We start from the raw sequence: 26,831 nt of genomic DNA, 5'->3' as shown, positions 1-26,831 counted from the left end.
CGAATCGCTGGCAATACTGTTTAGAAAGGAACTTGAAGGGATCTGCATAGGTCATACCCAGGTAATACTCTCTTTATACGCAGATGATCTTCTGATTTTTTTAAAAGACTCAAGGAAGAATATTCCATTAATTTTAAAGATTTTTGATGAATACGGGCTACAAGGTTAATTATAGTAAATCCGAAATATTATGGTTATATAAGCATAAAAACGGTCTACAGGAAATCCCTTTTTCAGCAGCAAATAGTTTCATTAAATACTTAGGTATTAAAATATAGAGAAATCCTAATGAGTGGTACAATTTAAACTTTACACCATTATGGGCTGAAATTCATAGAAATCTCTCTAATTGGACTCAATTTCCTCTTTCACTTTCAGGGAAAGTCAACTTAATAAAGATGATGATTTTTCCCAAAATTCTTTATGAGATGCAGAGTATTCCTCTATTTATTACTAGGAGGGACCTGGTACTTTTTAGACAAATGTGCACAAAATTTTTGTGGAATGGGAAGAGGACGGCCCTCTCGCACTATAAACTGTCCTTACCAAGAGACAAGGGTGGGTTAGCACTCCCTGATATTGAAATTTATAACTGGGCCTGTATAGGTAAGATCACTCTTGACTGGATTACAGACTGATTATTATGCGCCCTCATCTCTGGATCAACAATTAATCAAACCTTATTCGTTGAAAGCTTTGCTACATTTGGAAAAAAATAAATACCCAGAAAAGATTAAAAACCTTACAAGTATAGGTAATATCATTACAGCCTGGAAAAAAATTGTAATTGTTTAGAGATTGACCCCTCCTTTTCTAAATTTCTCACTATCAATGGAAATGCTGAATTTCCGTATGCTTTAAATTCTAAAAAAAATTCAGAGCTGGAAAGAGAATGGTCTGGTTTATATTGTACAGCTTTACGATGCTAGGGGAGTATGTAAATCTTTTAATGACCTCAAAGAGGAATTTAACATCCCTAATAAAAATTTTTTGCATACTTGCAGCAAAGACATTATTCCTCTGATTTAACTAAAAACCGTCCCAATCTTGTAGCTTGGGATAAATTATCTCCCGCTATTGAGCGGTATAGAAATGGGGAAAGAGCGATATCTGCTCTATATAAAACAGTAAAGGGCTATCAAGGTATGGATAATCTAAATAGAATTATGAACAAATGGCATTTTCTGAGTATAAATCCTCAAGTGGACATAATCCAAAACAGTTCTGCATTGGTGGATTCTGCCACAGCCTCTATTTCCTGGAGAGAATCACATGTAAAGATCTTGAATATGTTATATATCACACCAGCAATGATAACTAAATGGGAGAAAAAATCAATAAGTGTCTGTAGCAAATGTAGTTTCCCGATGGCTGACATTTATCACTGCTTTTGGAAATGCCCCAAAATTCAAAAGTTCTGGCATAAAATAAATTTTTGGTTTGAAAAACTATGTAATTGCATATTTAAATTCCAAGATGTCCACATATTTTTTCTTATAAATAACTCTAGTCTGATTAGGGCCAATATTTTTTTTAATACTATAATCCTTTCAGGAAGGAACTTAATTTTGAATTATAGGATTTCCAAGAAAAACCCTCAGCTGAATGAATTCAAGAATATATTGTTAAACCAAATGACTCTAGAACAATTTGACCTCACTGATAATTTAGAAAAAAGAAGTAAACGATTCTTCTTGAAATGGATGCCCCTAATTTCTTCCTTGCCAAAGGAAAGTCAACTGCAGATAATGCGGCCTTCTCGGGGCTCTATATTTCTGGAAGAAGCCATGTTAAGAGGTGATTTACCTAGTCTATATAGCTAGAATATTTTTTGAACCGCCTCTGACCCTAAGAGGGCCATCTTCAGACAATGTGTTGATAAGAGCCAATCCCCTTAGCAGGTATGCCAGGGTGGGGGGAGTGGAGCGGGGGTGAGGGGGAATTATAATTATAAAAATTGAATTTTTTTTTTCCCTCTTCTTCTTATTTACTTATTTATTCTTTCCTAGTTTACCCTGTGGTTTAAATCATAACTCAACAGGTTCTATGAATGTCATTTTGGTTCATTTCTATGTTTTGCGCACTGTATGTATTAACCTGTGATTTTCTTTTCATGATGTTGTTATAAGATATGGAAAACTAATAAAAAGATTTATATATATATAAAAAAAAAAAGACTATTTATCAATGGTATCTAACACCCACGAGAACAGCCCATATGTACCCACAAGGAAGTAGATTATGTTATAGGGGTTGCTGAGAAATAGGAACATATAGGCATATAGAGAAGTCAATGGAGGGAAAGGTATTCTTGTGATTGTTATTTTTATTTCCAATTTAATAAAAATTATTCAAACATAATTACACTGGACTTTAGTGCCGTTAGGACGAAATAGAATGTCATAACCGTTTGCTGTCCTAAAGCCAACTGCGCTTCCATGATGTGATCGCGGTCTGGAGGGCGTGCCTAGCATCACAGGAACGCCCCCCTGTCCCGATCCCATCATTGAAATCTCGCAATCGCGTGCACGATCGCAGGATTTCAATTTGTTTACATCAGAACGTTGTTCCAATGTAGACAAATTAACCCTGTCATCAAAGGGTTAAACAACCTTATAGTAAATTGGGGTCTCATATAAGCAGATATATGCAGTGCTTTAGATGCATTGCAATTACAACTACAAAGCATATTTACAATACCTGATTTTTTAAGTGTTGTTCTTTTACACTGCAGGGAATTATATTGCATTATAGGTGTAGACATCCTTTGCTATGACAACATTGCAACATTCTTGATAATGCTGATCATGTGTCGGCAGATCATGTGAAATTCAAAGTCAAAGTTCAATGTCACCTAAGATATGTCAAACTAAGGTGACTTTTCATGCATCAAGTTAATTAAATTGAATTTTAACACCTGTTTTTTCCTACTATGACTATATTTATTAGTTTTACACCAACATTATACAGCGTGACAGGAAATATAGTTGTTAACAGTATCAAGCTGAGAGTGTTATGGGGAACAAAGAATGGTAACAAAAGCAATGTTAGCAATTAAATTACCATTTTTGTTCTATTGTATAGGAGAGTACTAATTGGAAGCATTTCATTTTCCCTCCTTTTGGTTGCAGGTGTCTTAAAGTGCATTTGATAATAAAAAGAAGTAATTCGAAAAGTTTTATTGTGTGCACTGAATCATTAAAGTTTGACAATCATGCCTCTTTAAGTGCGTTTTAATATATGTTAATCAATCATTGGTATGGATAGAATACACTTTTTGTGGGGTACTCACCGGTACTGAGTAGCCCCACCTCTGACATCTCATAACAGCTAACATCTGCAATCATCACACAAATACTCTAGGTTTCAAAAGAGGGGGCTGAAAAATATATCAAGCGATGTAAATAACGTTGTATATATATAAACGTCCCCCATGACAGGCATAGCTGTCAATTATTTGTGTAATTAGATTAAATATTTTCTTAACAAAAAAAGTTACACTTAACATTAGTATTAAATATCAACACTTAAATTCCCTATAAAAAAATCACTGTCGCTAGCCTCTGGGAGGTAGCTTGGAAAGTCCCCATTGGGTTAGTTTCAGCCAGGCTTGGCCACTGTTTGCCAGCTATTGCATCATATTCGATGACTAACACTTCCTCGTGACTTCCAACTAGACACTTCCGCCCCTCACCCTAAGGCATCAGCGACGTCTAAGACTGGCCTCTCAAGATATAGCAAAGGGTCTGACGACAATGGTCTACACCCCTTTTGCGTTTCAAGCCTCAATCCTCTATTTCAACGTCATCTATCATTGGTTACTCGGAGGGTGAATGGCAGCAGCAGTCATTTCATCCGTATACCAAGAAAGATGAAACGACAAAACTGCTTTATTGTTAGCGTGAGGTCACGCCCCTTCTTGTACAAGTATCTTGATTGGCTGATGTCTCTAGTATATAAACTAACTTCCAAGCGGTGCCATTTAGTCGTTTTGCTGAAGACGCAGACGATGATTAACATGAACCCTAAGTTTTCAAGCGAGCAGCCACAAACCAGCTCACGCTGTCTTTATCGTTGTCATCGGAGAACAGATCCCACGTGGAAAAAGGTGATTATCATTTACCAGTAGCTCTTTTGAGAGCTAAGTTTAATCACTGTGTTCTTGTAATTGCCGATATCCATCTTAAACTGTAACGCATGAATACAGTCGTCTTCTAAGAATTGACACTAAAGATTAAATCGTTTGATTTGATGAACAGTTTGTAATACTGTACATTTGTACAATGCTCTATGATCACCAACAGTGGCATCTATCTATAATGATTGTGCCCTTTAGTGATTCCTGCAACACAATGTTCAACAGTTTCACAATCTAGTTTAATTTTGAATAACTGCTAATATTTAGCATCTCTTGTAACTTGTACGTTTAATTTCTGTACTGTATAGCCTCTTTGTATTAGAACCACCACGTATTATCAAGTTGCTTGTTATAATAACGCCTGACTCACGTTTTCCTATATCCATAGGCAGATTACTTTGCATTCTGTATACAGCGCGATAACCAATACGCAGCATCTCAAACATTTGGCTTTCAGGACATCAGATTATTGTTATGCAAAATGATTAGATTCTGTCAGTCGAGATGAATAAGATGACTGTAAAGCTTGACAGGCATCTGTCTATATGGCTCAAATTTATTTCATTAATCCGTATGAGAAATCTCATGTTGTGGCTGTACAACTTATTTATCTCCCATATGATGGCTTGTTCGGCTAGTGCTATACAAAACTAACCCCCGCACTTGGAGATACAATGCTGGATGTAATGGTTCGGGTCAGATCTTTCACATAACAAATGTTACATTTCAATATTTACAATGTTCATTCTGCATTGTCTCAGCCAGTTAAACATAAAATGAGATGCCCTGTATTCCACAACGGGCTCACTTGGCTTTTCAGTAAGCATTGGTCAGATCCATACACTATAGTGATATCACTAAAATCTGTGTCCACTTATTGCGAAAAAACTAAAATAACTGGACTCCAATTTTAGAGTTGGAAGCTTTATATAATTCTTGTGTTCTGAATTTATATCGCTCCCCCCACACACTTATAAAAGTTATGGGAAACTTGGCACAAATTCCAACTTGAGCCCTTAGCCTGTGGAGGCAGACTTGACCAGACATGTCTGCTCTTTCTGTATACAGGCATGAGCAGCATTTTCATTTGTCCTCTAATGGTCTCTTTCCTATATGATGTAATGTCTCTTTTCCAAGACATCCCGATGTGCATATTGGAACATTGCATTTAGCAGCAGCAGTAACATTGTAAAACTTGGTTTTCCTAAATATACTTTATATAACCCATGTGACATGTGGAAAGCAAAGTTTTATATAACTGCACTTAAATTTTTTTTTATATATATATATATATATATTCCCATCATTCAGGATACTTTCAGCAGTTAAAATGATCTAGTATTTTTACTTTGTAAGCATTCAGCATCTCATTACCAAGCAATAGATGGTATGTTTTTAGTTTTTCAGTACCTCAGCTGTTGTCCCTATTCAAGCAAATGTTATAGAGGAACATACCATATTTGTTACAAGCTAGCAAAGCTACTAGATGGTCAATTATAGAAGAAGCAAACATAAGTATAATTTGGCTTTCCAGTTTCACATTATTTCTTTATATAGTATTACTCATTATCGTGGTTAAGACTAGTGCATAAACAAAGTCCTGCTCTAGAACAAACTTATTATAGCTGGTGAGCCAGTTGGGAGTGGGATACACGTAAAGCCACCAGTGCAATGTGTTGTGGCTCCTGAGCTGGACTTTAGCATTTTGTTTTCTTTTTCATGATTCAGATAGTGCATGCAATTTAGAACAACTTTTTCTAATTTGCTCCTATTATCCATCATTCTCTTGCTACATTTATTTAAAAAAAATAAAGTTTTATGTAATACTTTTCGTCCTGGGCGGTGACCCATAGGCGACGTGCAACACCTGCTTGAGTGCTGGAACATTATCTTTTACCTTTCTTTAAAAAGCAGGAATGTAAAACTTAGCCAGATCATTTTAGGTTCAGCACCTTGGATAGACCTTGCTTATTGGTAGCTACATTTATCAAACTAGTAAGCAAGCATAACTCAGGTTCTGGACCAACAATGGGCCGGCTCCTAAGCTTTATATTCCTGTTTTTTTAAATAGATAGCAAGAGAACAAAAATTAATAGTAGTAAATTAGAAAGTTGCTTAAAATTGCATGCTCTAGTAGTCCATCTATCTGAATCGTACAAGAGAAATTGGGTTTAGTATCCCTTTAATGGGGGAAAAAGTGATGTGTTAATGCATGATCTTTGACCCTTTAGTCTTGTGTAAACTTAAAATCCTATCTGGTGGTTTGCTGTGCAAAGTTCTCACAAGTATATGAAATATACACGGGGAAATCCTAGGCATAAAAGAATAAAATGGTTCAGGTGTACAAAATGCCTCAAAGGTGGGTGACTGGGGAATCCTTCAATATTTAACTTTAATTTTTAATAAGTATTGTATAAGCACACTATTCTTTCCTACAGAATTCAGCAGCTAGTTGTACTCAGATCATACTAGTGTAGATTAATCTATTTTTAATGACAGTTTGACTTTGGTAATTTTCAATATTATAAAACATAACATGGGGATTAAAATTAGTCGAAGGATTGTAATTATGGCGTTTAAAATGCTTGCAATGACAGAGCTGCACTATGAATCAAGGCATGCGTTTATGAAGTGTGATAATTATATGTGCTCCCCCCCTCCATTTCCTAACGTATTTTGTATCCGTTCACCATTTCTTGCATAACTGATTCAACTTTTCCATTTTTTCCAGTGTTGGAGAAGAAAGACGATCTTTATTCATCATCACACCTGAGGTAAGCTTTTCGTAGCCAGAGGGCTTCCACAGGCTGGTTAGAATCTTCATAATTAAAACATTTCTAGTTTTTAAATATAAAATATATAGATATGGTGTGTGGAAGCACACCAATCCTCAAGGGGCGCTCTCAATCAGAACAAATGTAACACAATAATAATGAGAAAAAAAATAAATCTAACCTTGTGACCGGAAACACAATAAATGTCCAATAACTAAATGATATCCTGTAAGTCACAATAGCTCCAGAAGATTGCAAAGGTCAGCTCTCTGTCGTAGTGGGGGTCAAAATCCTGATGATAACAGATGGTCTGAAAAAAAAAACATAGAGGCGCCCAATGGCATAATACCACAATACCAAAGGACAAGCAAAATATGTAAGACTAATACTCGCAAATGAATAGCACCAAAAAGTGCAAGGAAGCAGACTGGAACCTCACAGTTGCCCAGCAAACTGAACAGACGCAGAGATAATTCTGTAGTACTTTTTCACCAGTGAGGTCCTCCTGGTTCCTAAAGGGGAGGATATAGAGCCAACATAGCCCAGTACAGTTTGTACAAATGTGTATTCAGGGAATATGCACACTTACATGTAGCAAAGCACTCCCAGGTGCAATACACAGACTGGACTTCTCAGCCGCCCAGCTGACTGTTTCAAAGGTTTCAGCAAAAAAAGAAAGCTCCCAAAAGTGATGCAGGAGTATAGATGGATTCCCAGATAAAAATCCAGCAGCAAGTGTATTAGTTAAACAGAATATTTTTATTTTAAAAGCAACATGTTTCTCAGCCTACAACTGGCTGTTTCATCAGGCCATCTAGTTTTAAATATACCCTAATTCCATGAGTTGAAATACCTATTTTAAACATTGTAGAAAATAGCAGGATTAAAAGGGGATTATCTACCTTTTTAAAACCATAGAAATTCTGAAGTAGATTGTCCCTTAATTTATTGAACTGAAATCAAAACTTAATTAAGAATTATTCATAACATTTCAAGAAAATTATTTCTTACATTTCAGTAACGCACTTGTCAAGCAAGACTGCAAATCACAATGATGGCAGAGTCTCTGTCCTTCTGTGGCCCCACAGGCTCCCTTTCAGGGTGGGAGCTGGATGCCTGGTATGAAGATCTTCAGGACATCTTGTGTTCAGACACAAAGAATACAGAGCTATTCCAGCCTGTTACAGTAAACGACCAGGTTAGTGCCGTTTTTATCCTGCACAATGTTACCAATGATCCAGTCTACAAACAGCTCCTTTATTTCTTCATTTGAAATAGCTGCTTTTGTATAGTGAACATTTCAGTACTTAAATTTTCTATAGCCAATACTTGTGTAAAAAAAAAAAAAATTACACTCCCAGTGGAAGAGGTAAGTGCTAAAATGTTAATTTTTAACTGTTCTCTTAAAGGGACACTAAAATCAAAATTTCTTTTATGATTCAGAGAGAACACAATTTTAAAAATAACTTTCCACTTTACCGCTAATTTGCTTTATTCTCTTGGTATCCTTTGTGACCGATGCAGCAATGCACTACTGGGAGCTAGCTGAAAGCCAATGACAAGAGGTATGTATGCAGCCACCAATCTGTGGCTCTTAAGTCTACTTATGTATCAATTTCAAAAAGGATATAAAGATAAGAGAAGTAAATAGGAAAGTTGTTAAACATCAAAAGATCTTTCTGAATCAAGAAAGAAAATGTTTTATGTCCATTTTTTTTTTTTTTTTAAGAGCCTGATCTAAAGCTGTCCGCTCTGGTGAATCTCAGAAGTTGTCAGTCCTGCGAGGTCCCTTTGAACAATTTTATAAATGCAAATTTTGTCTTGAGCTGTTTCACATGTAGAATCTGCATAGTGAGACACCTATTACAATATATTGCCAAAAAAAGGAAAATGTATGCTTGCCTGATAAATTTTTATTTCTTTTTTGACACAATGAGTCCACGGATCATCTTAATTACTAATGGGATATTCACCTCCTGGTCAGCAGGAGGAGGCAAAGAGCACCACAGCAAAGCTGTTAAATAGCTCCTCCCTTCCCTCCCACTCCAGTCATTCGACCAAAGTTAAAGAAAGGAAAAGCCAAGGTGCAGAGGTGTCTGAAGTTTACATAACCCATAACCTGTCTAAAAGAACAGGGCGGGCCATGGACTCATCGTGTCAAAAAAGAAATACATTTATCAGGTAAGCATACATTTTTCTTTTCTTTATAATGACACTGAGTTCATGGATCATCTTAATTACTAATGGGATTCAATGCCCAAGCTAGAGTACACAGATGATACGGGAGGGACAAGACGGGGAACCTAAACGGAAGGCATCACTGCTTGAAGAACCTTTCTCCCAAAGAACGGCCTCAGCCGAGGCAAAAAGTGTCAAATTTGTAGAACTTTATGAAGAAAGTACCAAGTTGCAGCCTTGCAAATCTGTTCAACAGAAGCTTCAATCTTGAATGCCCATGAGGAAGGAACAGCCCTCGTGGAATGAGCCGCAACTCTCTAGAAACTGCTGCCCAGCGGTCTCATATGCAAAGCGTATGATACTCTTCAGCCAAAAAGAAAGAAGTAGCAGTAGCTTTCTGTCCCTTTTGTTTTCCTGAGAAAACCACAAAGAAAGACTGAATAAAGCCCTTAGTCACCTGCAGGTAAAACTTTAAAGCACGGAGCGCGTCCAAATTGTGCAGAAGTTGTTTCTTCTGAGAAGGATTAGGACACAAGGAAGGAATAACAATTTCCTGATTAATGTTCCGATCCGAAAACAACCTTGGGAAGAAATCCTAATTTAGTTAAACTACCTTATCTGAATGAAATATAAGGTAAGGAGACTCACGCTACAAAGCCAAGAGCTCTGACACTCTACCGGCAGAAGAAATAGCAACAAGAAACAAAACTTTCCAAAATAACAACTTTAATATCTAAGGAATGCATAGCCCCTTGAAAAACCTTAACTAAATTCAGACTCCATGGAGGAGTAACCGATCTGTAAACAGGCCTGATCCTGACAAAATGATTGTACATCTGCCAGACGTTTGTGAAACGAAATAGACAAAGCCGAGGTTTGACCCTTTAGGGAACTTATCGATAAGCCTTTCTCCAATCGTGGAGAAAAGACAAATCTATGAGTCTTAACTACTCCATGAGTAGCCCTTGGAGTCACACCAATAAAGATATTTACGCCATATCTTATGGTAAATCTTTCTAGTTACAGGCGTACAAGCATGAATCATGGTCTCTATGACAGTCAGAAAAACCTTGCTTGGATAGAATTAAGCTTTCAATTTCCAAACAGTCAGCTTCAGAGAAACTAGATTTGGGAGATGTAAGGACCCTTGAATTAGAAGGTCCTTCCTTAACGGAAGTCTCCAAGGTGGCAGAGAAGACATGTCCACCAGATCTGCATACCAAATCCTGCAAAGCCAAGCAGGGGCTGGATCAGCGATGCCCTCTCCTTGATTCGAGCAATGACCCGAGGAAGAAGCGCAGGAATGCTATAATGAAAGTCAGAGGAACCACCAGAGCATCTGTCAGTTCTGCCCAGGGGTCCCTGGACCTTGCCCCGTATCTCGGGAGCTTGGCATTCTGTCAAAATGCCATGAGATCTAATTCCGGCTGACTCCACTCGAGAATCGGGCTGGAGAACACTTCCAGATGGAGTTCCCACTCCCTCGGATGAAAGGTCTGCCTTCTCAGGAAGTCCGCCTCCCAGTCGTTCACCCCTAGGATGTGGATCGCTGACGGGTAGCAAGAATGGGCCTCCGCCCACTAAATTATCTTGGTCACCTCTGTCATCGCTAAGGAACTCCTCATTCCTCCCTGATTGATGTAAGCCACTAAAGGTATGGTGTCCGACTGGAACCTAACAAACTGGACCGAGGCTAACTGGGGCCAGGCCAGAAGAGCATTGAATATCAGTCAGTCGGTTCTTCCTATAAACATCCTGGAACTGAGAACGAGTCCAAACACCCTGAGCCGTCAGGGAGCCCCAGACAGCTCCCTACACAAGAAGGCTGGCGACTGTTGTCCCAATCACCCAAGACGGTCTGCGAAAGCAGGTTCCCTGGGATAGATGAGCCAGAGACAACCACCATTTAAGAAAGTCCCTTGTCTCCTGCTCCAGTTATTAGGAGACAAGTCTGTATAATCTCAGTCCCATTGCCTGAGCATGTTTAACTGCAGAGGCCTGAGTTGAAACCGAGCAAACAGGATGATGTCCACTGAAGGACTAGACTAGTATAGAAAATCTTTGATTTCCTGACTTCTGTCAGAAATATCTTCATTGATGGGAACTATTGTTCCCAAGAAAGAAACCCTTGTACTTGGGACTAAGTAACTCTTTCCTAAATTTACCTTTTATCCCTGAGATCTCGGGAAGGATAGCACCTTGTCCGTGTGGGAACTTGCTTGTTGTAAGAATGGCGCCTGGACTAAGATGTCATCCAAATAAGGTGCCACTGCAATGCCCCGTGACCGAAGCATCGCCAACAGCGATCCCAGAACCCTTGCGAAACTTTCGGGAGCTGTGGCAAGCCACAAATTGGAAGTGTGTTCTAGAAAGGAAACCTTAGAAACTTGTTATGATCTCAGTGAATAGGAACATGCAAGAACGCATCCTCAAATCCACTGTTAATTGACCCTCCTGGACCGAAAAGATCCCTCTTGATTTGAGAACCCGATTGGAAAAAAATTCCAGACCCTGATCCTAATAGGAAGATGAATTATCTCTCCCAGGTCGGAGAGGTCTCCTACGTAGTGTAAGAACGCCTCTTGTCTGGTCTCCTGACAATCTTGAAAGCAGAAACCTGCACCTGGGAGAGTCTTAAACTCTAATTTGTATCCCAGGGACACAAAATTCCCAAGTGATCATGAAATCACAAACCCCAAGCTTGATTGAAGAAGGAAAAACCTGCAGGTTTTTCCTTCTTCAATCAAGGCACACGTCCTTGATTTTAACAGCAGGAATCTTAGACTGTTTTCCCCTATTCTAAGCCTGGCTGGGGGTACCAGCAGGCTTAGACTGCTCCTGCTTGGGAGGAGTGAAAGTATTTCCCCAGAAAACTCTGAAGAACTGAAATTATCTTGGACGTCCTCTCGCTTATTTCCTTTTCTGTAGATGAAACCACAGCAGACCAAGATTTTAACCATAATGCTCTGCGGGCCAGTATGGTAGACTGAATCATAGTGCCCATCACTCCTCTATATTAAAGGAGATTACTCACTTAAAGGCCTTTATACTTATCCTTCGAAGGGGAGAGTGTCTGTCCAATAGAAACAGACAACACATCAAACCAGTACTCTGCTGCACTGGAGACTGTAGCCCTACCAACTGCAGGTTGTCAATTTAAACCCTCAAATTCCCTTCATAGGGTTCTTCTCCTGCATCAGTTCCAAAATGAACTACTATCCACTATGGGAATAGTATCTCCCTACTGCAAAGACTCAGTTATAGAGTCTACTATATAAAACATCCTATAACCAGATTCTTCGATTCCTGGGCAAATATCCTTATAGCCCTATCTGGTATAGGAAATACATTCACCATGAAGGGCGCGTCACTATATTAGTATAAGTAACAGGACTCTCTAGGATAGACTACGCCGGTAGAGACTGAGTTGCCCATGGTAGCCAAAAACCTCTTTGTAATCAATAGGTATTCAAGCTAAAACTGAAAGGGAAAAACAACCTCAGAATCAAATCAAATAGGGGAATTATCCCTCTTTCAGGTTACAGGGAAAAAAATCTTTGTAATAGCTACTACTAAATCAATCAAACCTAACTGATTGAAAATATATCCTCTTGCACTTTTTTCCCTACAGTGTGGGAAAAACAGACTGTTTGAAATGCAAGGTAACTCCAAATGGAGTGAAAGGAACCGCAGGGCACTGCATGTGGGCTATAAATTTCATGGTACTCTACGGGAGAAATTTGTGGCATAGCTTGACCCTTGACAATAGACTCCTAAACAGCATGCGCCTTAGGAGTAGGTCTTTTTATAAAATTCTCACAATAGATGAGAACAAATGATTGAAAGTACCATTATATATTTAAAAAAAAAAATAAAAAATTATCACCTAAAAACGTTACTGTTTCTTTAAATTTTAAAACTCTTATGTGCAGCAGGAAGTTAACCTAGCACGCAGTTACTGCCCAACCTGTCAACACCTCGGCATACCCTGCTGAGGTACCCATCTGAAAACGTTACTGTTTCTTTATCCCAAAAACTTTATTTTGTAAAACGAAGCTCTTAGAAAACGATGTCAATAGACTCCTGTCTACATCTCTAGGCATAAAAGGTCTGGAACGTAACTGTATACTTTGTCCGGCCCCCTGATATGGGAAAACGCTAAGTACAATGTGAAACAAACTCCTCCTTCCGTTGCCAAACTCTGAAGTGGAGAAGAGTGCGCAGCCGAAATTGGCGCCACACGTAGCTCCGCCCATCCTGGGCATTACAATATTAAACTCCCGGTCGCCATTATGATAGTTAAAACAAATAAGCCACCGGGAGCAAACTGACTATGTGAAGTCTGGGGGCAGATTGGGCTACCGCTTGCTGGACAGCAGCTTAGCCTCTAAATGTACCCAACGTATCTCTTCCCTCAGCCCTAGTGAAAACAAGGCCCCCAGATATAAGAACCACTTATTATAACTACTATTTTTTTTTTTTATCCTCAGCCCCAGTGCCTGCTTATGTGCTGTCGCTGAAAACCCCTCCTTTAGTATATAGAAGTCCCAGATCATCCCAGACCCAGAATAAAAAGTTGGCACTTACCTTTTAAAATCTGCCCGACAGGCTATCAGGATTAGGGCAGCATGACTGTATGGGAGAGGCAGTGAGAATTATGTCCCACAAGTTCCCATTGCTCTAAAGCCGCCAAAAGCTCTACTGAAGAGACTGATATGGACTACGGCTACACCCTAGAACAAAGCCGCACAATCTTGCACTATTTTAAAAATAATAAACTCTTGTTTGAAGAATCTTTTCTAACACCTAACTTTTACCTCTTCCTAGCACTAACGTAGGCAAAGAGAATGGGAGGGAAGGGAGGAGCTATTTAACAGCTTTGCTGTGGTGCTCTTTGCCGCCTCCTGCTGAACAGGAGGTGAATATCCCATTAGTATGATCAGTGGACTCATCGTGTCATTAAAACGAAAACTAAATTTGTGTGAATCTGCTCCATGCTGGCAAGTTTTTAATCAAGCCTTTGATAACATCTGATCTCCCTGCAAGCTCAGCACCTCCTAAATGGATTGTGGTTTGAAAGGGCAAAAACTATTTTATAGCCTGAAATAAACTTTAAGAACTACTACCCATACATTTTATACTCAACTGGTATAACAAGTCTGTTTTCCCTTAATGCATTTACAAATTTTAATCGGCTGACATTAGAATCACAATTTAAAAAAATACAAATTTAAGGGGACAGTGTAAAGGTGGTTTCCCTTAATGTATTTCCAAAAATTTGTGATACCAGTTGCAGACTTTTCTAGTTTTGAAATTGATGCAAAACTTTCTTTTGTTAAAGCGACATGAAACCCAACATTTCTTTGATTAGATAGCGTATACAGTTGCGTTTTTTTTTTTTTTTTTTTTAAAACAACTTTCCAATTTACTTATCAATTTTCAATTTGCGGTTACTCCCATCAGCTGCTTCATAGAATCTGTCAGTGCTTAACCCCTTAAAAGCACAAAAGGAGAAAAAAAATACACCACCTGCAGCTCCGTGCACCTGGTGCTCTCTTCCGAAACCTAAAATATTGTCTAGGAGGCAGAATATTACTTAGTGGCCGTTCTGTGATTAGAGCTCAAGTAGCAATATATGAAGGGTAATTGTATCAAGTACACAGTACTACTTTGACATTTTTCCAGGGCTGTGGATTTAATTTTATAGTTTTAAAACAAGTTATGTTTTTGTACTGAAGACTTGGTCGCAGGAATCATTTTCTTGTATATGTCACAGCACTTTGCTAACCGTTCATATATCAGTACTTGAGCTCTAATCACAGAACGGCCACTAAGTAATCTGAGTAATCTGCCTCCTAGACAATATTTTATATTATCAATTTTGCTTCATTCTTTTGGAATCATTTATTGAAGGAGCAGCAAACCAATAAGTGGTATATATGAACAGCCACAAATCTACTCCTGGCTTCTGACTTTACCTAGGTTTCTTTATACAAAGTATACCAAGAAAACAAAGCAAAATAAATCATGTAAACTGGAAAGCTATTTTTTTTATGCTCTATGAAATTGGTACATTGCTTCCATATACCTCCTTTTAAAATGCATTTTTGCCTTATTGCTGAAGCAGCTCAGTTATTTGAGGTCACGTAGCATTTGGTTTCCCTTCTGGCAATGATCACACTACAGTATTCTTGATTGAGCCTGTCCAAATCAGTAAATCAGCTCCTGGTTGTGCAGGCTAAAGTCAGCAACAGCAGTAATTAGTGATTTAGGAGAAATGTTCCTATACATTAGCAAACATTTACTGAAAAAGATATACTGTATCCTGTTTATGCAACAGAGGAGAAACATTAGATTCACTGACAACTGCTAATAGGCAATTAACCCTTTTGCTACTAAGACTTTTTCACCCCAGTGCTGAGCCAATATAGAGCTTCTTAAATTTAAAAACCCTATTGTAAGTCAAATTTCAGTGTCACCCACAATAATAAAAAATATATATTGTGAAGATGGCTGTGCCAAAAAAAATGGGGTCAAGTAACTATTAAATTATCAAAGGGTTTGTGGAATAACAGCCCATATGGGTTTTTAAGAGTTCTAATCTAGATTAGAAAGGCCCCATTGTACAGTACAGAAATACAAACACAACTTTAACATATGACTCATTCATAGACCAACCCCCAATTTTTTTTAAACTTTATTTTTAAAACCTCTGCTGTGTGGTGCTGCTCAGACCACACCTTTTTTGAAAAGAGCAGGCAATTATTTCAAATGTGGGCTCTTATAGCTTAGGGAGCTCAAGGAGTTTGAACTCCCCGCCCCCCCCCCCTAGTTTTGTCCCCTGACATTACCACACATGTACATAGTGATGTCACCAGCACTCCCACAAAACCTGGGGTGCTGCCCAGTAGGCCACCAATGTAGTGTGGGATTGCCTAAAATAGTTTGAATAGTGATTCCCTTGCATGACTTAAAGGGCTACTCATGCACCCACAGGCTGCAATATGCATAACAAGCATAGGCATCAAAGTAGTTAAATGTTCTAGTGTAGTTACAGTGCACATCAATATTTGTCTGTGCACTCCTGATGTTTCAGAATTACACTTCCCATAATCAACTAGAATGCAGAGTGCCTAAGCATTATGGTAAATTGATGTTCCAAAAAAATTGTGGTGTCCAGGTTAGCCATCACTGGTACATGGGATTACTGCAGCACGTAAGATGCAAATATAAAAGCGGTGTAAAAAAATTATTAAAAAAAATTTCCTCTTCTCTCCTGTGTAGGAGCTGGTGCCAGGAGATTTGGACAATCCTTACATCTGGACTTTAGATTCATTGAGCTCTCCCTTGCCTGTGGATTTTAATGATGCTATTGATTTGGAAGATGTTGTTCAGCAGTTGCCATCTGATACTCTAGAATTATTAAACACAGAATTACCTGATGATGGTTGCAGTGTACCTCCCAATCCATTGGATGCAGAGGGTGCTCAGTCCTACATAACCCCTGAACAAGATTCTTGCTCCCCAGCCTATACACTCACAGAAGATGAGGAATCTTGTACCAGTCAATGTAGCACAAAGAGAAAGCGTCACAGCCAGCCAAAAGGAGGAAAGGTTCGTGTGAAAGAGAGGGAACAGGAAAATGAAAAGAAAGTTCAGCATTTGGTTGCTGAGAATGAACGATTAAAGGGGGAAATAGAACGTCTCAGCATTGAAGTAGAAAAGACCAGGAAGGCTTTGATAGACAGGATGGTGAACCTTAAAACGGTTTAAACTTGATACATTTGAACTGACTAGTGTTTTATTGGAGACTATAACATAAGGATACTTGTGTATCCTCTTGCAGCTTTGAATTTATAGACTACCTATCATTGGATAGTGAAGAAATGTGAGGACAAACAAGTGGATTACAATTTTTTTTTTTTGGTCACCTGTATGTTATGTGGTTATTTAGCATGTATGTGCTCCTTTTTATATAATAAAACTTAACTATTCATAATTGTTTAATAAATACCTGCTTGAATAAAATGAGGCCCAGCAGATTGGATCAATCAATATTGGAACTTGAACCCCCCCCCCCCCAAAAAAAAAACCTGGCAGTTACATCAGTTTCACTACGTAAGCTGATCTCAAAGGTCAGTAAATTAGACAGATTCTTATAGGTAGACTGTACTGCACTTAAAGTGTGCATATAGGGAGAAATAGCAAACCTGTGCCCCCTTAAATGTTTCGATTCAAAAGTTTTAGCAAGTGGCTTGTGCCTTGGGAGTCTTGTGTTTTTGGCTCCTCTGCATGTTGCACTCTGGTCATAATTTTCATTGCATAAATATATTGAAGATTCTATCTGCTCTAGTGACCAAACCTCAAAGTTGTTAGTGTTGCAATATTCCTTAAATTTTGTCCTTTTTTTAATTTATGAATCAGTTACAGCTGTATCTAATATTGACAGATGTTAATTTTGTATGTGATGACCTTAGGCCAGTATTGCTAGTTCTAACCCAACCTAAAATCTTCCCCTGCCCTCTTCATGCAAGTAATTAGTACCTAAATGCCCCCAGTACAGAAGTAGGCTGCAGTAATGTGGAAGATGATGGTTTTTGAGCAGCCTTTACATGGCATACTTAAAGGGACAGTCTACACCAGAATTTTTATTGTTTAAATAGATAATCCCTTTATGACCCATTCCCTTGTTTTGCATAACCAACAGTTATATAAATACACATTTTACCTCTGATTACTTTGTATCTAAGCCTTTGCAAACTGACCCTTATTTCAGTTCTTTTGACAGACATCCATTTTATCCAATCCGAGCTGGCTTACTGGAACTCCACGTGCCTGAGCACATTTATCTATATGACACACATGAACTAACACCCTCTAGTGGTGAAAAACTGTCAACATGCCCTGAGAGAAAAGAGACAGCCTTCAAGGGCTTAGAAATTAGTTTATCAACCTCCTAGGTTTAGCTTTCAACAAAGGAATACCAAGAGAACAAAGCAAAATTAGTGATAAAAGTAAATTGGAAAATTATTTAAAATTACATTCTCTATCTGAATCATGAAAGTTTATTTTGGACTAGCCTGTCCATTTAACGTTAAAGAAGTCTACTCTGCTAAGTAATTTTAAATACCTTTTTGTTCTGCATAAAGTGTGCTGGTCCTACATTTTGCCCAAATTAGCTGTTGCACTGCAGCATTTTTAATAAAATCTAGGATACAACATTTACATTGTGGATTCTCTAGAAAAGGAATGGGGAACCTTAGCCCTCCTGGAGTTTGAGAATTACATTACCAATGTGCTTAGGCTCTCTAAAGTCCAGTTGAGCATCATGGGAAATGTAGTAATGGAGAGCCAAGGTTCTCTATCCCTGCTCTAGGGAGTCAGGACTATGCACTTCTATTAATTGTCATTCTGTTGAAAATTATACATAAATACGCTCAGGAGCAGCCATGCACAAGAGAATTAGCTGGTAAGTAGTGGTTACACGTGTCATTGGCTCAATTAGTAGTGCATTATATAACTGCATTGTAGTTCTATGCAGGTGCAACACTGTGCTGTTCTTTTTTTGCAAATGGGTTAAAGGGGCATGAAAATGCTGAGATATATACACATATACTATAGAGCATTTCCTTATTGCACTTTTATGTACAAAACCCTATTTGGTTTTAATGAGACTTACATTTGAGCACAATGTGTTCATAAGATAGGAAGCTACCTCAGATTATGAACTTAATTATACTGTATTAAGTGTTGTACTAGCACAACATAAAATAAGATGTATTGTTAAATGATAATGTGCCATGTCTTGTTTCTGGCATTCTATAAGAGTCTAGATTTTAGTGTTTATGAAGAATGGCCACCCGGTTTCTGGTAAAAACTACAGGATATTCAGTAACACACTCGGATTGCAGAAAGAATGATAAGCTATGAAACCCTCACCAAAGCGCCCAGGTAAGAATTAGCAGTGTGACAATGAGTCATCAGCTAGCTTTATAATACAGCAAATGACTACAGGCAGCACCACATGCTCATCATAAGGAATTTACACATTGCATTACCTTAATGCTTACCCCCAAGGGAAAACTAGAATGAGCAGATAATTGGTGTTGCCATAACGCTGCTTTATTTATCTCCCTCTCAGTGCAGTGATGGTGAAAGTATTGAGCATCCAGCTCTTTCCCTAGCTAGAATACACGGAGGCTCTTGGCTAGTCATGCAATCCTCTGCAATACATTGCAGCTTGCAACACCCGTGGCTTTGTTATGAACACTGTTTGCATCAGGACAGCTGAAAAACATCTCTGTAATAATCACAATGAGAATCATCAAAATATTTTTATTTAAAAATGTCCCCAGGTTTAACCATTTCACCAATGCAGGGTACTGATAAGATGCAGTTCTAGGTAATCCAGCATGCGGGTTTTATTTCTTCTTTTTCCCCTTCTGAGCAGGAGGTTCAGGTGTTTTCCCTTCAGCGAGGGCAAGCTCCTTCTTCAGTGCTAAAAGCTTTTGTACCTCAAGATCTATCACAGATTTCTCTGCCTTTTTGCCTTTAAGCTCCCGAACGTGGTTCCCCTACAATAATGAAATATCACAGTAAATCCGAGCTACATTAATGTTGTTCTCACCCGTTTCCATGCAAAACCCAACCCAGTAGTACTGCTTTACTAATACTCTAATATAGAATATCTGTAAAGCTTTTTCATTATGCAGACTACTGTAAATGTTACTAGATCTGTCTGAGTGCAAACTCCGTTTCACTTTTTATAAGAGAATGTGAGACACCGGAAAGTCGTGGTACCTGATAAAGATAATGCTGCAATACATTTGTCTCAGCTCATATAAGGATTTATCACACATTTTCTATTGGCCTTACCTGTTTTTCTACCTCCTGAATAAGCTGCTTTACTCTGAGGCTGTCACTAGCTGTGGAAGGTTCAGGCACAGGAGCGGTATTGTCCATTTGCACATTAGGCTGCTCAACTTTTACCTGTTAAAAAATAAATAGCAGTATCAGGTCCCTGCAGAAAACATTCACAAATACAATGTGCCCATATCCACAGCTATTATTGTAGTAGCAACTCAAGGTCTATACATAACATTCACTTAAAGGGATAGTAAAATCCAAATTAAACTTTCATGATTCAGATAGGGCATGTAATTGTAAACAACATTCTAATTTACTTTTATCATCAAATTTGCTTTTTTCCCTTGTTATTCTTAGTTGAAAGCTAAACCTAGGTAGGCTCATATGCTAATTTCTAAGCCCTTGAAAGCCTCATCTCAGTGCATTTGACAGTTTTTATGTGTTTCATATAAATAACATTGTGCTCATGCATTTGGAGTTATTCAAGAGTTAGCACTAATTGCCTGAAATTCAAGTCTGCCTCCTTATCTCAGATCTTTTGACAGTCTGCAGAGGCTTTGATACACGGTAATTACAGGAGGTAAAAAGTATATTTCTATAACAGTGCTGGTTATGCAAAATAGGGGAGTGGTAAATAAAACTATTATCTATCTTTTTAACCTCTTAAGGACATATGACAGATTTTTTCTGTCATAAAACCATTGAGCAAACTGAAAGCTGTGTCCTTAAAGGGTTAAACAATAACATTTTTGGGGTTTACTATCCCTTTAACCGAGTAGAAAAACTTAAAGGAACAGTAAAGTCAAAATTAAACAATGATTCAGATAGAAAATACAATTTTAAACAGCTTTCCAAATTACTTGTGCTATAAAAAATTGCTTTGTTCCTTTGTTGAAGAGTAAACCTAGTTATAAGATAGGATCTAAGGAGCTTGTGCGTGTCTATATAGCAGCAGTATTTGCAACAATGTACTTTATATATTGCTATAAACATTGTTGTAAACACTGCTGACTCCTGAATGCACCTAGGATTACTCTTTAACAAAGGATACCTAGGGAACTAAGTAAAACTGATAACAGAAGTTATTTCAAATTCCATGTTCTATCCAATTCACTTGTTTCATTTTTACTTTACTGTCCCTTTCAAATTTCTTTGGTTTCTTTATTTTGTATAGCCTCTTTTTCACATGCATTAGTGCATACTGTAGACTCTATGCCACTAGTGCAAAGGAGCTTGCATTTAAAGCATATAGCCCCAGATCTCATGAGGTCTTAGGAATTTCCCTAAATGATTACAATTTTAAAGAAAAAAATGCCCCACTTCCGTAAGACATTTTATAAGCAAGTTACCAGTCTGTAGTTAGTACAAAAGGACATTTCTATAAATTACTAAAAGGAGAGGTTCTCCAGTCCTCAAGATATTGGAAAAATTGTTCAAAACCTTCATCAAAATTTTTAATTATCTAGGAGTGAAATGCAATATTCAGTCATTTTTATGATAAAATGCAGATTTTTTTTTGTAAGTAAAAACTTTATATTATTATTACGAAAAAGTTTACATCAGCAGTTAGTGCATTAAAAAGTCCTACTTTAAGGGCAAAACTTATTATTGCAGTAGTGAACGAACTTGTCCACCTGCAATCGGCGCTTGCGATGCAGCATCACAGGGCGAAATTTAAAGGGACAGTCAAGTCAAATTTAAACTTTTATGATTCAGATAATGCATGCAATTTTTAACAACTTTCCAATTTACTTTCATCATCCAATTTAGGGACACTAAACCCAAATAATTTTTTTTCATGATTCAGTTAGAGCATGCAATTTTAAGCAACTTTCTAATTTACTCCTATTAGCAATTTTTATTCATTCTCTTGTTTATCTTTATTTAAAAAGCAGGAATGTAAAACTTAAAGTTTGCCGTCATACATAGGTAGATCGGATGCAACACCACAAATGTGTAAGTAGTTAAATATAAGTATGCATTTAATGTAAGTTGACTTTCTTACACTATGTCTTTAGAACTGTAGCTTCTCCTGCAAAAATCATCCCTTATTTGTCTTATTGACTTCCTTCACTGCTCATTTTGCAAGAAAACCCGGAACCCATTCCTTCTACATTGTATTTTGCTTTTACAACTAGCAAACAGTAAAAGATAGTATATAAGCGCTAACAGCTAAAGGGTGTCCCCCCCCCCCCCCCGTTTGTGGGAAGGGCGTTTTATATGTGCAAGGGTTCATACCAGCGCAACATTTAACCTATTCTACTTTTACAACTAACCATCTGCACTTTATGCTTTCTTGATAATATATTATGGTTATTGGATTAAAGTGAAGGTAAACATTGATGACTGAAAGTCAGTTTCAAAAAATACTATTAAAAACAGGGGCACTTTCATTCATCAAAGTTTAGAAATCAGCCGTTTTGATTAAAAAAAACTTACCTTTGTTTTTTTCACAGCCAGAGCAGCTTCCCCCTCCTGGAAATCTTCTCTTCACACTTAAGCAATGACTAATCCGGCTTCCTCCAATCACAGCATGGCCTCAGGCAATAACCACCCTGGGGGGAAAGCCATGATTGGAGGAAGCCGGATTAGTCATTGTTGACGTGTGAAGAGAGGATTTCCAGGAGGGGAAAGCTGCAGTAGCTGTGAAAAGAAAAAAAGGTAAGTTTTTTTTTAATCAAAACGGCTGATTTGTAAACTTTGATGAATGAAAGTGCCCCTGTTTTTAATAGTATTTTAAAAAAAAAAAACAGACTTTCATTCACCAAAGTTTACCTTCACTTTCATGTTGATCAGTGAGACTGTCCTTACTATAAAAGCTGTTTGCTCTATGTGGCGGTAGTCACATTACACTCTTGGGTGAAACGGCAGGGTGTTACAGTGCGAGGGGTTTGTCAGTTGAGCCAACATTTAGAGAACAGACTGCAAACAAACATTAAGCTATATTTTAAGCAAACTTTATTTGTACATGGTCTTTACAATAACATTGGTCAGCACCTTCTAGTGGACAGCTGATAATAGGCCTTGCACACTTACATGCAAGCTCTGCTTAAAGGGACAGTCTACACCAGAATTTTTATTGTTTGAAAAGATAGATAATCTCTATTACCCATTCCCTAGTTTTGCATAACCAACAGTTATATTAATACACTTTTTACCTCTGTGATTACCTTGTATCTAAGCCTCTGCAAACTGCCCCCTTATTTCAGTTCTTTTGACAGACATACATTTTAGCCAATCAGAGCTTGCTCATTGGAACTCCACGTGCGCGAGCACAGTGTTATTTATATGACAAAACGTGAACCAACACCCTCTAGTGGTGAAAAACTGTCAAAATGCCCTGAGAAAATAGGCGGCCTTCAAGGGCATAGAAATTAGCTTATGAACCTCCTAGGTTTAGCTTTCAACTAAGAATACCAAGAGAACAAAGCAAAATTGGTGATAAAAGTAAATTGGAAAATTGTTTAAAATTACATTCTCTATCTGAATCATGAAAGTTTATTTTGGACTAGACTGTCCCTTTAAAGGCACAGTCAACACCTTGAGATTTTTATATAAATTGCTAAATTATGCATAAGAACAGTTTGCAATGTAAATGTGATTCCTCCAAAACAGATGTTAGGTGGTGTTTGGCTACTGAAAACTAATTGCCGTAAAGATTAATTTGATTTAAAAAAAAACTAATTTATGCTTACCTGATAAATTTATTTCTCTTGTAGTGTATCCAGTCCACGGATCATCCATTACTTGTGGGATATTCTCCTTCCCAACAGGAAGTTGTAAGAGGATCACCCACAGCAGAGCTGCTATATAGCTCCTCCCCTCACTGCCATATCCAGTCATTCGACCGAAACAAGCTGAGAAAGGAGAAACCATAGGGTGCAGTGGTGACTGTAGTTTAATTAAAATTTAGACCTGCCTGAAAAGGACAGGGCAGGCCGTGGACTGGATACACTACAAGAGAAATAAAATTTATCAGGTAAGCATAAATTATGTTTTCTCTTGTTAAGTGTATCCAGTCCACGGATCATCCATTACTTGTGGGATACCAATACCAAAGCTAAAGTACACGGATGATGGGAGGGACAAGGCAGGAACTTAAACGGAAGGAACCACTGCCTGTAGAACCTTTCTCCCAAAAACAGCCTCCGAAGAAGCAAAAGTATCAAATTTGTAAAATTTTGAAAAGGTATGAAGCGAAGACCAAGTTGGAGCCTTGCAAATCTGTTCAACAGAGGCCTCATTTTTAAAGGCCCAGGTGGAAGCCACAGCTCTAGTAGAATGAACTGTAATCCTTTCAAGAGGCTGCTGTCCAGCAGTCTCATAGGCTAAACGGATTATACTCCGAAGCCAAAAAGAAAGAGGTTGCTGAGGCCTTCTGACCTCTCCTCTGTCCAGAGTAAACAACAAACAGGTTAGATGTTTGGCGAAAATCTTTAGTAGCCGGTAAGTAAAACTTCAAGGCACGGACTACGTCTAGATTATGCAAAAGACGTTCCTTCTTTGAAGAAGGATTAGGACACAATGATGGAACAACAATCTCTTGATTGATATTCTTGTTAGAAACCACCTTAGCTAAAAACCCAGGTTTTGTACGCAGAACAACTTTATCTGAATGAAAGATCAAATAAGGAGAATCACAATGTAAGGCAGATAACTCCGAGACTCTTCGAGCCGAGGAAATAGCCATCAGAAAAAGAACTTTCCATGAAAGAAGTTTGATATCAATAGAATGAAGAACTTTAAGAACCAAGTTTAAGCTCCATGGAGGAGCAACAGGTTTAAACACAGGCTTAATTCTAACTAAAGCCTGACAAAATGCCTGAACGTCTGGAACTTCTGCCAGACGCTTGTGTAAAAGAATAGACAGAGCAGAAATCTGTCCCTTTAAAGAACTAGCTGATAATCATTTGTCCAAACCCTCTTGGAGGAAGGACAATATCCTAGGAATCCTAACCCTACTCCATGAGTAATTCTTGGATTCACACCAATGAAGATATTTACGCCATATCTTGTGGTAAATTTTCCTGGTGACAGGCTTTCGTGCCTGTATTAAGGTATCAATTACTGACTCTGAGAAGCCACGCTTTGATAGGATCAAGCGTTCAATCTCCATGCAGTCAGTCTCAGAGAAAGTAGATTCGGATGATTGAAAGGACCTTGTATTAGAAGGTCTTGTCTCAGAGGCAGAGTCCATGGTGGAAAGGATGACATGTCCACTAGGTCTGCATACCAGGTGGCGCTATCAATATCACCGATGCTCTTTCCTGTTTGATTTTGGCAATCAGACGAGGGAGCAGAGGAAACGGTGGAAACACATGAGCCAGGTTGAAGAACCAAGGTGCTGCTAGAGCATCTATCAGTGCCGCTTCTGGGTCCCTGGACCTGGATCCGTAACAAGGAAGCTTGGCGTTCTGGCGAGACGCCATGAGATCCAATTCTGGTTTGCCCCAACGGAGAACCAATTGAGCAAACACCTCCGGATGGAGTTCCCATTCCCCCGGATGAAAAGTCTGACGACTTAGAAAATCCGCCTCCCAGTTCTCTACACCTTGGATATGGATCGCTGACAGGTGGCAAGAGTGAGTCTCTGCCCAGCGAATTATCTTGGAGACTTCTGACATCGCTAGGGAACTCCTGGTTCCCCCTTGATGGTTGATGTAAGCCACAGTCGTGATGTTGTCCGACTGAAATCTGATGAACCTCAGTGTTGCTAGCCGAGGCCAAGCCAGAAGAGCATTGAATATTGCTCTTAACTCCAGAATATTTATTGGGAGGAGTTTCTCCTCCTGAGTCCATGAACCCTGAGCCTTCAGGGAGTTCCAGACTGCAACCCCAACCTAGAAGGCTGGCATCTGTTGTTACAATTGTCCAATCTGGTCTGCGAAAGGTCATACCCTTGGACAGATGGGCCCGAGATAACCACCAGAGAAGAGAATCTCTGGTTTCCTGATCCAGATTTAGTAGAGGGGACAAATCTGTGTAATCCCCATTCCACTGACTGAGCATGCATAATTGCAGCGGTCTGAGATGCAGGCGTGCGAATGGCCCTATGTCCATCGCCGCTACCATTAAGCCGATTACTTCCATGCACTGAGCCACCGTGGGGCGCGGAATAGAGTGAAGAACACGGCAAGCATTTAGAAGTTTTGATAACCTGGACTCCGTCAGGTAAATTTTCATTTCTACAGAATCTATTAGAGTCCCTAGGAAGGAAACCCTTGTGAGAGGAGATAGAGAACTCTTTTCTTCGTTCACTTTCCACCCATGCGACCTCAGGAATGCCAGAACTATCTCTGTATGAGATTTGGCAATTTGAAAGCTTGACGCCTGTATCAGGATGTCGTCCAGGTAAGGAGCCACCGCTATGCCTCGCGGTCTTAGGAACGCCAGAAGTGAGCCCAGAACCTTTGTAAAAATTCTTGGGGCTGTAGCCAACCCGAATGGAAGAGCTACAAATTGGTTATGCCTGTCTAGAAAGGCAAACCTCAGGAACTGATGATGATTCTTGTGAATCGGAATGTGAAGGTAGGCATCCTTTAAGTCCACTGTGGTCATGTACTGACCCTCTTGGATCATGTGTAAAATGGTTCGAATAGTTTCCATCTTGAATGACGGAACTCTGAGGAATTTGTTTCGGATCTTTAAATCCAAAATTGGTCTGAAGGTTCCCTCTTTTTTGGGAACCACAAACAGATTTGAATAACACCCCTGTCCTTGTTCCGTCCGCGGAACTGGATGGATCACTCCCATTACAAGGAGATCTTGTACGCAGCTTAGGAATGCCTCTTTCTTTATCTGGTTTGCAGATAATCTTGAAAGGTGAAATCTCCCTTGTGGAGGAGAAGCTTTGAAGTCCAGAAGATATCCCTGAG

The 26,831-nt window shown here is 38.7% G+C and overlaps 2 protein-coding genes across 2 annotated transcripts in view; one reads left to right on the top strand and one right to left on the bottom strand.

The window, feature by feature from the left end:
• Positions 1 to 3,993: 3,993 nt before the first annotated feature.
• Positions 3,994 to 17,089, top strand: DDIT3 (DNA damage inducible transcript 3). Its single transcript, XM_053708188.1, has 4 exons — positions 3,994 to 4,108; positions 6,870 to 6,912; positions 7,931 to 8,110; positions 16,375 to 17,089. The coding sequence occupies exons 3-4, from the start codon at positions 7,964 to 7,966 to the stop codon at positions 16,861 to 16,863; spliced, it is 636 nt and encodes a 211-aa protein (XP_053564163.1). The 5' UTR covers positions 3,994 to 4,108; positions 6,870 to 6,912; positions 7,931 to 7,963; the 3' UTR covers positions 16,864 to 17,089.
• Positions 17,090 to 19,411: 2,322 nt separating this feature from the next.
• MARS1 (methionyl-tRNA synthetase 1) overlaps positions 19,412 to 26,831 on the bottom strand; it is a 179,159-nt gene continuing 171,739 nt past the window's right edge. Inside the window, exons 21-22 of the mRNA XM_053708187.1 lie at positions 19,966 to 20,079; positions 19,412 to 19,664 (exon numbers count right to left, since the gene is read on the bottom strand). Coding sequence (XP_053564162.1) covers positions 19,512 to 19,664; positions 19,966 to 20,079 — 267 coding nt within the window. The 3' untranslated portion in view covers positions 19,412 to 19,511. The remainder of the gene's footprint in view (positions 19,665 to 19,965; positions 20,080 to 26,831) is intronic.

The sequence above is a fragment of the Bombina bombina genome, chromosome 3 (genome assembly GCF_027579735.1).
Source record: "Bombina bombina isolate aBomBom1 chromosome 3, aBomBom1.pri, whole genome shotgun sequence".
Classification (NCBI taxonomy): Eukaryota; Metazoa; Chordata; class Amphibia; order Anura; family Bombinatoridae; genus Bombina; species Bombina bombina.
This window is presented reverse-complemented; position numbering and strand designations above follow the sequence as displayed.

Bases quoted from the DNA above. Each gene is read 5' to 3' on its own strand.
- DDIT3 (XM_053708188.1), top strand. From the start codon at position 7,964: ATGATGGCAGAGTCTCTGTCCTTCTGTGGCCCCACAGGCTCCCTTTCA. The intron at 8,111-16,374 runs GTTAGTGCCGTT...TCTCCTGTGTAG, and splicing joins CTGTTACAGTAAACGACCAG to GAGCTGGTGCCAGGAGATTT.